General features: G+C 46.5%; 1 protein-coding gene across 1 annotated transcript in view; it reads right to left on the bottom strand.

Annotated features, from left to right (window-relative positions):
* Positions 1 to 4743: 4743 nt before the first annotated feature.
* The window catches only part of LOC115643431 (venom factor-like), a 59852-nt gene continuing 48735 nt past the window's right edge, over positions 4744 to 15860 (bottom strand). The window contains exons 32-40 of the mRNA XM_030547461.1: positions 12670 to 12721; positions 10667 to 10754; positions 10094 to 10183; positions 9662 to 9767; positions 8211 to 8300; positions 7838 to 7924; positions 6185 to 6268; positions 5957 to 6092; positions 4744 to 5048 (exon numbers count right to left, since the gene is read on the bottom strand). Of these exons, the coding sequence (XP_030403321.1) occupies positions 4907 to 5048; positions 5957 to 6092; positions 6185 to 6268; positions 7838 to 7924; positions 8211 to 8300; positions 9662 to 9767; positions 10094 to 10183; positions 10667 to 10754; positions 12670 to 12721 (875 nt within the window). The 3' untranslated portion in view covers positions 4744 to 4906. The remainder of the gene's footprint in view (positions 5049 to 5956; positions 6093 to 6184; positions 6269 to 7837; positions 7925 to 8210; positions 8301 to 9661; positions 9768 to 10093; positions 10184 to 10666; positions 10755 to 12669; positions 12722 to 15860) is intronic.

The following is a 15860-nucleotide window of genomic DNA, read 5'->3' as shown; positions in this document are numbered from 1 at the left end:
CACCTTCTTAGGTAACCCATTCCAATGTTTCACCACCTTCCTAGTGAAATAGTGTTTCCTAATATCTACATTTGTCCACATCTTCCTGAAATATGGTGCCCAGAACTGGGCATAAGACTCCAGTTGAGGCCTAATCAGCGTGGGGTAGAGCGGAAGAATTAATTCTTGTGTCTTGCTTACGACGCTCCTGCTAATACATCCCAGAAAGATGTTTGCTTTTTTTGCAAGACTGTTACACTGTTGAATCATACGTAGCTTGTTAAATGTTAAGCTGTACTATACTGTTCAGACACTAGGTGGAGCCATAAGTAATATACTTAAGGTCACAACATTTCCTGGCGGCGTATTAAAGGATTTTATAGTGAACCCATCTGGTGTATCTCTCTGGGAAGGAAGCTCTGTAGCCAGTCCATGCTGCACAACAATCTGTCCTGCAACCTACCATGTACAAGCACGACATGACATGGTGTCAGAAGTAAAGGTATCCTAACTGGTGCCACAGGAGAGCAGAAATGGAAGGAAAACAGCAATGAAGTTTGCAAACGGAAGGAACAAAGCACCAAAGGTTGCAAGATCTTCAGTTCCCCAGAGAACTTCAGCTTTGATAGACCTTGGGAATGGACAGACTGGAAGCAACATTTTGCAAGATGTTACATTGCTACAAAATTTTATAAGGAAAGTGAAGATATCCAGTTATCATCTTTCATTGATGCTATGGAGAAGCAGGAGACCATATCTTTAATTCTTTTACCTTTACTGAAGACAGTCACAAGATGACTATGAAAGGGTTTTGGCTATGTTTGATGCATAATTTATACCTCAAAGAAATGTGTTTTATGAAAGAACATGGTTTCACTAAAGAATTCAGGAACTAAGAGAGCATGTTGAGCTTTTCTAAGAGCTTTGCATGCGTTGGTTGAAAACTGATTTTGGGATAACAAAACCTGAAAATATCAAAGACAGACTGATTATTGGGTTAGCAGAAAAGAACCTTTCATAGCATCTACCGTTAAAGACAGACAAACCCACAGCTGTACAGATAGCAAAGCGGTTTGAACTAGTCAAACAGCAGAATAAAAGGCAGGAGCAAAATGAAACACCTGAAACTAGCTTAGATGCTGTAAACACAAAACACCATAAAAAGCTCTGAGGCTCTGAGGCTAACTACAAAGCATTTCAGACTAAATGCACAAGATGTGAAAAATGTCATAGCTCAAGACGTGTGTCCAGCTAACAGTGACACATATAATAAATGCAAAAATATGGACATTTTTGCAGATGTTTGCTGTACTAGGGCAGTCAGGGAGCTGACTACAATTGCAGACAATCAAGAGCAATTGTTCTGGGATGCATCATATGTGATGAAACAGGGCCAGCCTGGACAGTGAAACTGAATATTCAGGAGCAGATGTGACCGTCGTCTCAGAAGGGCCTTACAATCATCCCATACAACCACTCCCAGAGCTGAAATCCCCTATCACAGACATGAAAGTGTATTTAGAACGGCATGGACCAGTGCACCACAAAAACAACTTACAAAGGCAAAACATTGGCATTCAGAGTGCATGTGGTCAAAAGATCAAAGACCAACAACCTTCTCAGATGCAGCATGATAGCCATGATGGGCCGAGTGAGAAAGGTGCAAGAACATGACAGAGAATTTGCTGATATTGAGATTTTGAAAGGAGCTCCTGTACAAATAACCTCAAGAGACACTGCTGAACCATCTCGTGTCCAAACATCTCCACTACACAGACCCTGGAAGAGACTAGGTGCAGATTTATGTAAAGTCAGAGGACATCAATACCTGGCCTTAGTTGGCTATTTTTCCAGGCATCTCAAGGTAATGTACTTGAAAGACATAACGTATGGTAGTGTTATTGAGAAACTGAAGTGCACTTTTGTTCATTTTGGTATTCCAGGACCATCAGTGATGGACAATGGACCACAATTCACCACAGCAGAATTTAAATCATTCCAAATGAAATATGATTTTGATCATATTACCAGCAGCCCACATTATCCACAAGCAAATGGAGAGGCTGAGAGAGCTGTAAAGACAGCGAAGAAAATTCTACAGCAGGAAAAATCCATTCCTTGTTCTTCTGAGCTACAGATCAACACTAACAGCAGCTACCAGATATAGTCCAGTACAACTCCTGATGGGATGACAACTCAGAACTACAGTTCTGGCTCTGGGAAATAATCAGTCTCCAAAGTGGCCTGACATGAAGAGTAGCCAAATCAGATAAAAAGGCAACAACAACTTACAAAGACTTTTATAATGTACGTCACTAAGTTAGAGACTTGCCAGGTCTACGACCTGGTGAGTGTGTTTTTGTGTCAAACTGGCTGGAGAAAAACGATGGAGAACTCCAGCTACCGTGAAGAAAAAGAAGTCATTGCCCAGATCACATGTGGTCAAGACCAATAGTGGAGAAGTTCAACAGGAACCTTTGACATCTAAAGAAAAATCAACAGAGCCAACTCCACAGAGGGTGGATGCAGCCCAAGATGATGACACCTCACAGATTCCAAACCAACCAGACAATGGGACAGCCAGATGGGCACGTTGTGACTTGTTTGGGTCAATTAGAAGACCAGTATGATTCAGAGACACTCAAGAGAGTGAGCCAGACTGAACTTTAAAGATGGCGTGATCGCATTGGCAGCAGGCAAAGCTTCCTCTTGGGGAGGCCAGCTCACTGCCCTACCTCTTCCGACTGAGGCCAGGCCCCTGCCCGCTGCTCTCTGTCCCCCCATGGCCCCAGCCCCTCACCCCATGGCCTTGGCAGGGACTGCAGCGGAGCTCTCGGCCATGGCTGGAGCTCTGAGCCTGGATCCACACCCCTGTTCCGCCCCTTCTGCCCACGGCCCCACCAATTCCACTCCTTCCCCTGTGGCCCCACCCCCATTCCACCCCAACTCCACCTGTTCCCCACCGAGGCCCCGTCCCCCTCTTGCTCCATTCCCAGACCCCCACTGCGGCCTGGAGATTGGAAAAAGCTCTGTGCCTGCCAGCCCTGATGGCATGGCAGGGGGAGATTTTTATGGGGGCCCCAAATCCGCCACTGCCCCACCCCCCTCCAGCAGTGAGAGGTTTGGTGAGGCTTAGCCTCCCACAGCCTCCATTACGCGCCACCCGTGTATGATCTTGTAAATGGTAGGAATGTAAAACCAAGGGGGAGAAGTAATCGAATATTAAACTGGATTATACTGGTTAGCCACTATATGGTGCCATGTGCAACATACATTACTGAAGCTCCTAAGGGCTTGTCTACACTGGCAGGGGGGAAATCGGTCTAAGATATGCAACTTCAGCTACGAGAATAGCGTAGCTGAAGTTGATGTATCTTAGATCAATTTAAAATTACTTATTTCGCACCCTCGCGGCGCGGGATCGATGGCCACCGCTCCCCCGTCGACTCTGCTTCTGCCACTCGCGGAGCTGGAGTTCCGGAGTCGATGGCAGACCGATCGGGGATCGATTTATCACGTCTACACTAGATGCGATAAATTGATCCCCGATAGATCGATTACTACCCGCCGATCCGGTGGGTCGTGTACACCTGGCCTTTTTTTAAACAGCTGTTCCTGGCAGTGCATTAAAGGAGGGTATAAGTGAACACATCTGGAGTCTCTCTCTGAGAAAGAAGCTCTTCTGTCAGTCCATATCTAGCACAGAAGCCCGACCTACTAGTCACAGTCCTGCAACCTACCATGTACAAGGTGTACATGACAAACTGCACACATCAAATTCCTCACTACTTTACTCTGGACTTTTACTCTACCCTTGAACCTGATTCACAGAGTTTTAGGCCAAAAAGGACCAATAGATCATCTAGCCTCACCTCCTGTATAACACCGGCCGGAGAATTTCACCCACTTACCCCTGTCTTGAGCCCAAGAACCTGTGCTGGACTAAAGTATATCCAGTCTTGATTTGAAGACGTCAAGAGGCGGACAATCCATTGCTTCCTTTGGGAGTTTTTTCTTGTGGTTAATTGTCCTCACTGTTAAAAACTGGTTCCTTATTTCTAATTTGAATTGATCCGGCTTTAACTTGCAGCCTTTGATTCTTGTTATACCTTTTACTGCTAGGTTTTGCCACCCGACCTATCCCCTCTCATTCATTACAGAGTGGTCACCGCTTGCCTCTGATCGGCTCATGGGGCCAGCGCCGTCCCCCACAAATATCTGCAAATCTGCCTCATTCTCCCCCTTCAAATCTCTCCTCAAAAAAACTCAACAGTTTGGCTGCTAGTGTGCAGAGACCACCACCCATCACGCTGACCAATACCTGTTTCCTTGCACTCCCTGATCTGTCTATATCCATCTGTTCTCTCTTGTCTTATTCTTTGAGTGTAAGGCCCTCGGGGGGCAGGGACAGTCTTTTTGCTTTGTGATTGTGCAGAGCCTGGCACAGTGGGGTCCTGGTCTCTGATAAGGCCCCCTAGGTGCTACAGTAATCATCACCAGCTTCTTTTCCCAACCCCAAGGTTGGGTAGGGCCAAGCTATGGTGATACAAAATAAATAAATAAATAAATAAATAATATAAGATGATTAACGAGCCTTTTAATACCTGGCGTTTCCTCCCCATGAAGGTATTTATACATTAACTTAATCGAATGTACCCACAGCCCTCATAATTAGCCACATCATCTGTATCATAGCATTAAATGATGTGATATTTGTAAAAATCCACCACAAGAGATCTGTGTAAGAAGTCAGGCATTTTATAATCTATGGAAATGATTGGTAAGGGGGCAGAAGAGGAAGCACATGCAGGCGAGGGGATATTACACCATAAGAATGTCGGAATGAAGATGTCTCAGCTTTGTGCGATGCTGCAGCTGAGCTCAGACCCTCCCATCTGGACTCTTGGCGCGAGTGCTGGTTCTGCGTTTAAGTCGGGCAGCCGACCATGGTCATGGCTTGGGAGAACTCTTCGAATTCCTCGCACAGCCTCTGGAATTCCTTCTCTTGGCAGTCTCCCTCATTTGGCCACTTCTCAATCCAGGTGTCCTTGCTAATGATGTAGGTGCTCCTGGAATGGACAAGAAGGTTTGTGCCTTTGACCTCAGGATTTACTGAGTAATCTACCTGCGTGGCTCCTCGAGGCTGGCCAGGCTTTGCCCTGTTGGCGCAACTCACACCCACGCTGGGGCAGGCTGGGCCACATCCAGAGGCTGATGAGTCTTTTGCAGCCTTGGCTGATGAAGATGGGTCTTTTAGTTCAGGCAGTAGAGGCTCCTGCTATAAGTTCCAGAGGTCCCAGATTCAACCCATGCCATCGTCAACTGATCCAGGATCCTGATGTAGCACTGGCCAGAGTCTGAGGACCACATCTGACTTGCGTAAGAATTGAACTCACTGCATCCATGTTTATCTCTAATATGGAGGTGGAGTCTAGCCAGAGACTACAGTTCCCAGCATGCAGTGCTCTGCATTTGGCCACACATATATTAGATTGGAAGTCTTTGAAGAGGCAGCGCCCTCCTTGTTAAAGAGGAAGGCCCCATTTTGGAACTCCCTGGTTATGGGCTTGGAGGACCCTGGGCTACCCTGGAGAACAACTCAGTAAGGAAGCTCAGCTGAAGATATTGGATAAACTAGACAAAAGGGCAACTTTTTCAGGTCACACATCCTAAAGAGGCCCTCTCCTCTGGTCACTTTCTATCATCAGGGGGTGTCCCTGACTATTGTCCCATCATGTCAGATCCTAACAAGTCCCTCCAAGAATCTGACCCAACATTGCTAATAGGTAGGGCCCTACACATTCATGGCCATGAAAAATGAGTCACGGATTGTGAAATCTGTGTATTGTGGTGGGGGGCAGGGTCATGATATTGCCACCCTTACTTCTGCACTGCCTTCAGAGCTGGGCGAAACTGCACCTGCAGTCTCCAGCCTGACAGCACAGACCTGAAGATGCTTGGAGGGTAGGTTACTTACTCAGTTTTCAAGTCCCACAAGTCACTGCTGAGTCCCCAGATCAAGTAGTCCTTGTTAAGCTCCAATCTCAGAGACTCCCTGCACTTCACGTGGCTGATGAACGGACGGGTTTGTTCTAGTGGATTTTCATCAGTCCCTGAGGAAGAGAAGAAAAATAGTCATTTAGATGTTCCAGGTAGGGGAGCCAGTGGAGCTTGTTTATCAGTGTTCAGAAGGGGGAGCTCTTACCTGCTTTAATGACTCGCAAAATGCTCATCTTGTAGGTATCATGATTGTTTGATTCTTCAGTTCCAACAAGCCTGGCTTTATACACTGAGGGGGAAGAAAGTGACACTAGTTAAAGACTGTAGCAGTTTTCTGTAGGAAAACTGGCGTGTGGTCAACTCACGGAGAGGCAGAGAGAATTAAGCAAACTGGGTAGTAGACCTTGATCCATTCCGTTTGTTCTAAGATTCCTCCAGGGCTTGGATTAGGAGTTTCACATCATTCTTTTGATCTGGTGCTGATAATAGTGACATACGTGATAGACAGACAGTTTAATCAGAGGACATTTTGGCAGCTCGTCATAAGAACGGCCATACTGGGTCAGACCAAAGGTCCATCTAGCCCAGTATCCTGTCTACCGACAGTAGCCAATGCCAGGTGCCCCAGACGGAATGAACAGAACAGATAATAATTCAGTGATCCATGTCCTGTTGCCCATTCCCAACTTCTGGCAAACAGAGGCTAGGAACACCAGCCCTGCCCAGCCTGCCTAATAGCCATTGATGGATCTATCCTCCATGAACTTATCTAGTTCTTTTTTGAACCCTGTTATAGTCTTGGCCTTCACAAAATCCTCTGGCAAGGAGTTCCACAGGTTGACTGTGTGTTGTGTGAAAAAATACTTTCTTTTGTTTGTTTTAAACCTGCTGCCTATTAATTTCATTTGCTGACCCCAAGTTCTTGTGTTATGCGAAGGAGTAAATAAACATTTCCTTATTTATTTTCTCCACATCAGTCATGATTTTATAGACCTCTATCATAGGTGCCAACTCTGTGGGTGCTCCAGGGCTGGGGCACCCATGGGGAAAAATTGGTGGGTGCTCTGCACCTACCAGCAGTTCCCTGCCCTGCCCCAGCTCACCTCTGCCTCCTCCCCTGAGCCTGCCACGTCCCCGCTTTTCCCCCTAGCTCCCAGCGCTTCCCTCCGCAAAATAGCTGTTTTGTGGCAGCAAGCGCTGGGAGGGAGGGGGTAGAGGGGGAATGTGGCATGCTCGGGGAAGAGGTGGGGCTGGGGCAGGGATTTCGGGAAGGAGTGCAATAGGGGCAGGGAGGGGGAAGAGGTTGGAATGGGGACGGGTGGGTCAGGGCAGGGATGGAGTGGTAACAGCTAACTTAGACCACATCATTGTGTATGTATAGTTGGGATTATGTTTTCCAATGTGCATTGCTTTGCATTTATAACTTCAAGAGCTGCACCTAAATTGGTGTTCACAGAGTGAGTGGCCAGGGTGGCCAATGGAGACTCCAGATTGATACTGTAAACCTTCTGTTTGGGTCAAAATGGAGAATTGCAGGCTAGAGCATCAGATCTCAGTCTGAATATTTCTGTGCAAGAAGTTGGATTGGAATTCTTAGATCCTCTGGTTTTGGCTCTGGGTTGGGTTCCAGATCAGAAGAGGTCGATTTTCCAGATCTTGTTGGTAAAGCAGGTGAGCTCTCATGAAAACAGCTGATTTTGTGAGACTTCTGCCATTTTGGGGACCCAAAATCTCACAAGTCTTTTGTACTGATAAATCCAAAACCTACCCTTAGTTCAACCTCAGATCCAGCTGTAAGTCTGGACCATGTCTCTACTCTCAAAATGTAAGACTCTGCAGATCCAAAGAGCAGTTTTACCATAATCGACTCCAGGTTCACATGCCAACTCAATTCGCCTGTTCAGGTTGATGGGACCCGTCATCTTGTGCTGCAGGAAGCAGTTTTCTGGGGGGGAGGAGGAAGGAGGGAGTCACCAGGGAAGACATTCAGGTAGAGCTGGGTGAAATTTTTCAACTACAATTCATTCAGCACAAAAGGCAGAATCAATGATACTGAAACATTGTGCGAATTCGTGTCAAATTCGCCAAATTGTTTATGAACTTCCCCTCCCCAAATTCTGAAATATCTAAACATTAAAAGCACTATAGGAGAGCTAGGGTGTGTTATTACATGCTCCAAGAACCTGTATCCTAGCCTGCCCTGATGTAAGCAGGAACAGGGCCCTCCTTACCCTCTGCACACCGACAAATGTCCCCATGACAGATCTTACTGAGAAAGCCGCTCTCTTTAGGCAGGTGGTAGAACGTAGTGCATTGGTCAGCTGCAGAATGAGCAGAGAATCACAGGTTAGTAGATTTTAAGGACACAAGGCACCATTGGGATCTCGCCTGACCCCTTGCATCACACAGACTATAGAATTTCACCCGCCATACCCGCCTCAAGCCCATATCTTGTGACTGAGCCAGGCTCTGTTGTTTAGAAAGACATCCAGAGATGGGAAGCAGAGGCGCTGGAACTGGGGAGGTCAGGGGGCCGTGGCCCCATCACTTTTTACCAGCCGTAAGGGTGAGCAACAGGGAGGAGGGGCAGAAAGGAGGGAGGGAGGCGCAGGGTCTTTGGGGGATGAAGCGGTGCAGGTGCAGGGCTCGGGGAGAAGATGCGGCGCAGGATTAGGGCTTCGGGAGGCAGGGCCACAGTTCGGGCATCGGTGGTCAGCCCATTTCCAGGAAGATTCTGCCACTCCTGATGGGAAGCGTTACCCTTCATGCAGATTAACACCCATTAACAAATTGGAGCTCTTAGGGGACAACCCTGAAGTCCTTACTCAAACCAAAGTCTCACTGAGGTCATTGCCAGAACATGTCACGACTAAGATCTAGAAACAACTCGAGCAGTGAGAGAGATTTTAATGTCTTGAGTCTCTTGGGGAGACCTAGACGGTGCTGTGCCCTAGCAGAGACCACCAACTGGCCATTTTATCTAGAGATGATCCTCAATCAAATCTTGTATCTTCTTTTCATAGATTGAGAGCTTTTAAGGCCAGACTAAATGTTAAACTACTTATGCTAACCAATCTGTTCCACCATGCCTTTAACTGTGACGCTCGGAGTACCTTTCCTAGACCTGAAGAAGAGCTCTGTGTCTGAAAAGCTTGTCTCTCTCACCGGCAGAAGTTGGTCAAATAAAATACAATATCTCCCCCACCTTGTCTTTTTAATTCCATGATGACATCAAAAGATTTCCCGTGGTAGCACGTTCCAAAGATTTATTGCTCTGAAGTTCTGAGCAGCCCAAGCTTGATGGAAGTTTGGATCTGGATATGAATTTCCTGAATCACCTGTATTAGATTCTTGTATCCTCTCTTAGACAGAGACCAAGGCCAGATAGGACATAGGAAAGCATGAAATGCACCTTACTGTGCCACATGGCTTGTCTGTTCTTTACTGCTCCCGACTGGTGATCAGCTCATGCTTTGATGCATGAAGAATGAGAACTCTTGTCACTTTCATTCTAGCTAGTGTGACTACCCGTGTTTTCCTTATTCATGCACCTGATCGATTTTTGTATTCCCGTAAGCATGTTTGCTGCCATGATAACAGAGAAAACTCTTCTGAGTGTCTGGGGGAAAGAGACATATTGGGCATGACCCCAGAGATGAGAAAAGGTACAGCCCACTGTTACCTAAAGAGTAATACTCATATACTTTGACAGACCCCGGCTGAATGAGACCAACTTCAAAAAATTGGTGAGCTTTAAACTGCAGGCATTCCTCCTCCATATGTGAAACCTGGGTGGGGAAAAAACAGAGAAGGAATGCTTAGGTCTTTGGAAAGGAAAAAATAGCAGAGGAGACAAAAAGGCATGAAAGAGAGAAAGGTTGAAGGAGAAAGAGTGATACACGGGGGATCAGATTCAGTCGCTGGTGTTAGCTGGTGCATCTCCCATTAAAGACCATGGGACCTGTGCACAATTTATTCTGCAGGCGATTCTGCCATCAGCTATACCTGGGTGTCTCTGGGGACACCTGGGTGTGCAGACTGGCTAAAGCGGGAACCTGCAGCAGTAGTTCCTGAATTTAACACAAGATCAGAGAACACTCTTGTAAAGTCTTACCTTGTCCAAGTAGATGATGAGGGTGCTTCTGTCTGAAGGAGAGTGGTCAATTTCATACTTGGAAATGTATCTGTCAACCCCTCTGGAAAGCTAAACACAATGAAGGAAAAGCAAAAGGCATCACGGTAAGGCAGTGACGCAAAATCCTGAAGCTGCACCAAAATAAGTCAATCCCCACTACCAAGCCGGACAATATGGATGTGATCATATAGCCCGACCCTATTTCGAGCTGAAAGAGTTACTGCTTTAGGTCACGTGCAAGAGGATAGGGCTAAGGGTCCCAGGTACAGTCCTCACTGACGATCATGGTTTCTGTATGCATGGGGGCCTATTTCACATAGGTAACATAATACTGCCTGATGGTAATGAGTTTCCATTGCTGACCAGAGGAGACCTGCTCTCCTACAACTGAAAGGCGCCATGGCCTGATGCCTTAAGCCATCCAGCCTCTAACCTCCTTGTGTAGCTTCCACGTCTCAAACAGTGGAAAGAACCTCCCCCAGCTGGAGCTTTAAGCTCTGCTTAGCCTGAGCCTTCCTGTTCTACTGAATAGCTCGGGTGATTTCGACATACTCTGGTCAGATCCTCCACATCTGGCGAGAAGCCCGTGAGCATGGAGACATCGAGGATTGACATTGTGGCATCAACTTCACCGAGGTACCTAGCAGGGAAAAGAAAATCCCCTTGCATCAAAATTTAACACTGAGAAACCCATTTTGATATTGACTTGACAGTTAATATTTTTTTCTGCTGTCCTCTAGGAAAATCTATAGTCCATGAGCTTCCATTCCCCATATACACCCATCCATCTCTGTCTCTATCCCCACATACACCCCTCCATCTCTCCCCACAGTATCCATACATTTCTGAAGCTCCCACCAACACAGTATGGTATTAAGCAGTAAAGCACATCTGTCTGAGGCATTTAGGGCCAGATTTACTAAGGTATTTCAGCACCTAAAGCGTGTTACCAAAGCAGATTAGCAGGTTAGGTGCCTAACTCCCACTGAACGTCGATGAGAGTTAGTCACTGATCTCACTTAACTCCCCACTAGGCACCTATCTGCATTATTAGGCCATTTAAATACTTTTGTAGATCTGGGTCTTTTTCCTCGCTTAGATGCTCCAGGTGCAATGAGGGACAGTGAAAAATTAAAAACCTCAAAACTGAATATTCTTTGCAATTTGATTCAAATGTTCAAAATTAAATAAAAACAAGTTGATTTGCATGGGAAAGAAAACAATGCAACATGTAGCATTTTTTACACTCAAATATGGGCCTTCCTTCCTTATTTGAGTGGAAAATGCATCCTTTTCAAACATGTCGTGCCTGAAAATCAACAGGCACTGGAAAAAAATATGCTGCTTTGCTTGTGGAACTGGCCATTTGGACAGAAATTCAACGAAAGTTCTCATTTGTTGAAATAGCCTGGAATAAGAGGGGAAACTAGTTGCTTGGAAGTTTCTAGCCAGAATGGTTCCATGACAATGCTGGGAATTAGCTATAAAGTCTATTTATCTGCCTCTCTCTCTCTAGGTATTATTAATTATTGTAGTGCCTAGAACCCCAGTCATTGTAAAAACATAGACCCAAAAGGCGCTCCCTGCTCCAAAGATCTTACAGTCTAAGGATAAGGCCAATATAACAGGTGGATACAGACCGATGGGAGAGCCCAAAGAAACAGTGAGACAATATTGGCTAGCATGATGGGCACTGCCTCAGCTCACTCATTGCCTAAGCATTGTCAATTTTTTTTTTGTGGGCATTAAGCCAAAGGAACATTTAAAGACAAAGTTAGAGGGACAGTGAGGTCGCTTTGTGGAAACGTACATAAGGTACTTCTATGGCTCTCATCACAGCAGGGCCTAGTCCTTTCTCTATTCTTGACCCAGGTATTTAAAGCATGCCAACCAGAGACTTTCCTTGAGGAAGCCATCGCAGGGTTTGTACCAGACCAGTACATGCTGGGCCAGGATCCTTCCATGTAGACCAGCAACAATTCCAGCTGTGCTGCAGTGTGGTATAGTGCATAGAGCACTGGAGTGGAACTCAGGAGACCTAGCTTCTATTCCCAGCTCTGGCCCCAAGCCTCCTGAGTGAGGTTAGGCAAGTCACATCACTGCTCTGTGCCTTAGTTTCCACACCTGTAAAATTGGGGTTATGATACTGTTTTCCTTTATAAAGCACTTTGATATCTCCTAATGACAAGGGCTAGATAAGAGCTGGGGCTCGTAATAGTTATTCAGTAACACTGATCCTTATTCTATGGAAGTGTGTCCTGTGTAGCAATATTCATAGGTTCTAAGGCCAGAAGGAACCATTGTGATCATCTGCTCTGATCTCCTGTATAACACAGGCCATAGAACTGCCGCAAAATAATTCCTGTTTGAGCTAGCACATATCTTCCAGAAAACCTCCCCGTTTTGATTTTAAAAATTGCCTGTGATGGAGAATCTGCCACATTCCTTGGTAAATTGTTCCGTTACCCTGGCGGTTAAAAATTTACACCTTATTTGTAAATTTGACTTTGTCTAGCTTCAACTTCAACATTATCATTAAAGGTCGGTGTTGTCACCTGGTGCAGATTCTGATGAAGACTGAACGCATGGCTCCTTCCGGCTTCCTAGCTAGAAATGTTTCAAAAGAGGAAAAAATATTTTTTGGTGTAAGTTTAATGTTGGTTTTGTAGAAAGCCCCAAAACTTGAAAACTCAGCACTTTAATCGAATAGATTCTAGAACTGGGGTAAAAAACCCGCGAAAGGAACCAGACCCCCTGAAGGATGCCTGACACACAAGCTAAAAAGCAGCACTGTCAACTCTTGTGGTAAGTCTTACAATTTTTGATGTCTTTCTTTAAGCCCCAGCTCCTGGAAACAAAAGATCACATGAGAATCTCAGGTATCAGAGGGTAGCCGTGTTAGTCTGGATCTGTAAAAGCAGCAAAGAATCCTGTGGCACCTTATAGACTAACAGACGTTTTGGAGCATGAGCTTTCGTGGGTGAATACCCACTTCCTCAGATGCATGTAATGGAAATATCCAGGAATCTCAGAATCTCAGCTTTCACTTAGCATAAAAGTCCTTTTCTAGACCGTGAGCTTGTGGAGAAAAGCTTTAAAATGTGAAGTGGGAGCAACTGAAAGACACCAGAAGGCAAAGAAAACAAACCCCAAATGTATTTGTAGCGAGGAGGTCTCACTCCCCGCTGCGCCTGAGAGGGACAAGCCAGAACAGGCGTGGCAGTGGGCGGAGCCACCACCACCTGTCCCCGCCCCCCAGAAGTCAAGGGGCAGGACAAGAAGTATAAAAGCCCAGCCCTGGTGCTCAGTTGGTGGGAGGCTGCTGGAGAGGACAGATGCTGGTGCCTTAGCTACTGCCAGGCTCAGCCTGCCCCGTGCTCGGTACCCGGAAGAGCTGCCTGAGCTTCTCGACACCCGGCATCTAGAGAAGCTGCCTGACTCCCCCTCCCCCCTGGGCTGAGGAGACCTTTTGTACCGGTTGTCTTGCTGGTCAGCCGCTGTTCGAGGGCCTGACCCGTAGCTGTGTTTGTTGCCCTGCCCTGAGCCCGGGCTTGGGCTGTACAAGCCGCCACTGTGTTTGCTCAGCCCAGCTGAGAGGCCTGAGCTTGATCTGCTTGGGGCCCCGCTCCAGGGCCCGGCTTATAAACTCACTGATTGCTGCTCAGCCCTGCCTGAGGGCCTGAGCCTATTAACCCGGGGAAGCCCGACTATTGCTGTTCAGCCTTGCAGAGGAAGGCCCGAACTCCCGAGCGACTCGGCGTTGTTGCCTCAACCCTGAAGCCAAGGGACCGGGCTGATGGCATGTGGCGAGCCGGTGTGGCTCCCCTCCGCCCCTCAGGGAGGGTTGAGCCCCGGTCCCACCCTTCTACAGTATTATTTTAAAAATCTCATGATTTTAAGCAGATGTCATTGTTTTTTGGGGACATGACTAATGGGTTTTGAATGAGGGCTTGAGTCTGGCAATAGTGAAAAAGCCTCTCCCACAGACATGTGGTTTTGTGTTATCACGAGAGAAAGGCCTGAATCAGAAGCTTGGATCTGAACTCCCTTGAACTTTGGACAGTTCAGAATTTGACCCAAAACTCCTGGCTGGCCCTGAGCTCTCCAACAGGCCAAGACAAAATCCTGGCTCTGGCATAGGCTACATCTACGCTATGCGCTAGGGGTGTGATTCCCCGGCTCATGATAGCTCTCATCAAGGGTATAAACAGTAGGGTTGCTGCAATCAGTACTCAGCGGGGCTAAGCCATGCCTCTGTTGCCTTCCCATGGCACGGCAGAGACATCACTATTTATACTCATGCTAGCTAGATGCGCGCTTGTGTGGGTACGTGAACACCCCTAGCCTGTAGTGTGCACATGGCCCAGGGGTTCCCCAACTGGCAGTCAGGACCCCTCGGGGGGGGGTCACAATTTTATTACATGGGGGGTTGTGAGCTGCCAGCCTCCATCCCAAACCCTGCTTTGCATCCAGCGTTTATAATGGTGTTAAACAGATAAAAAGTGTTTTTAATTTGGGGCAGGGGTCGCACTCAGGGGCTTGCTATGTGAAAGGGGTCACCCAGCACAAAAGTTTGCAAACCACGGACATAGCGTAAGTGTGTGTACTAATGTCTCCATCTCTTGGCTCAAATCAAGAACAGCAGCCAGTTTAGTCAGCCAAGTTATTAACTAAAGAAGCAACAGGTCACATTTTCAGTGCTGATGTTTTGGAAGTCCGAGCTCACTAACAAGTGAGATGACTTTACCCTAAAGGCAACATAAATGCTGCCAAACTTGAGACTCTTATATCTACAGCAAGCTGAACCGAGCCCTAGATCTGAGCACCCAACCTTAGGAGAAGTGTGGACCCAATTCTAAACTTGGTTCAGACTCCTCTCTCATTTAGAGGAAGCAAGTCCCATGCCCGACTTTTCATCCATATTGTATTGTGGGCTAATAAGATGTTGTAACCCTGCTGAGCACAGGTGTCATGATGACAGCATGCTTGTCCTGCAGCTGGACAGACCGTGTATTGGAACATTTAGTGCTTAGCAATAACAGTAATATTAGAAAAGAAAAAGTTTTAATAATAATAATACCTAGCTCTATAGTATTTTTCATTTTCATTTTACAGTGTCATTATCCCCATTTTACAGCTGGGGAGACTGAGATACAGAAAGGGGAAGCAAGTTGTCCAAGGTCACCCAGCAGGCCAGTGGCAAAAAGGGAACAGAACCCGGATGTCCTGAGTACCAGGCCAGTGCTCTGTCCACTAGGAAACATTGCTGCATGTGCTAATCTAACTGCCTTGACCTCACTATTACTTTACACCCCACCCAACTCTGCACGGATCCGGTAGTTAACACACAGTTCATGGCTTTGACCCAAACTCCATGTGAAAGTAACTGAAATGCTCTGTTCCCCCGGTGTAAAGGGAATAAGAATTCTCCCTTTGGCTGGTTAGATTGGAAGCTCTTTGGGCAGGGACTGTCTCTTACCATTTGTATGAACAGTGCCTGGCACAATATGTCCTTGATCTCGGTTGAAGCCTCTAGGTCCTGCTCTAATATTAATATTTCTATTCTGGTCCTTCCACTCTGTGCATCCTGTTCTCCTGGTCTTAATTTAGGCTGCAATTCTAGAAATATTTATGCACATTTTTGATTTTATGCTTCTTTGACTTCAATGGGACTTCTCATGTCTGTAAAATTAAATACTTGTGTAGGTGTTTGGGTAGCAACAGCAAACTTAACCAGTCAGAAAGT

Source organism: Gopherus evgoodei, unplaced genomic scaffold (genome assembly GCF_007399415.2).
Source record: "Gopherus evgoodei ecotype Sinaloan lineage unplaced genomic scaffold, rGopEvg1_v1.p scaffold_59_arrow_ctg1, whole genome shotgun sequence".
Classification (NCBI taxonomy): Eukaryota; Metazoa; Chordata; order Testudines; family Testudinidae; genus Gopherus; species Gopherus evgoodei.
The sequence above is the reverse complement of the archived record's forward strand: the minus strand, read 5'-3'. Positions and strand labels throughout refer to the sequence as shown.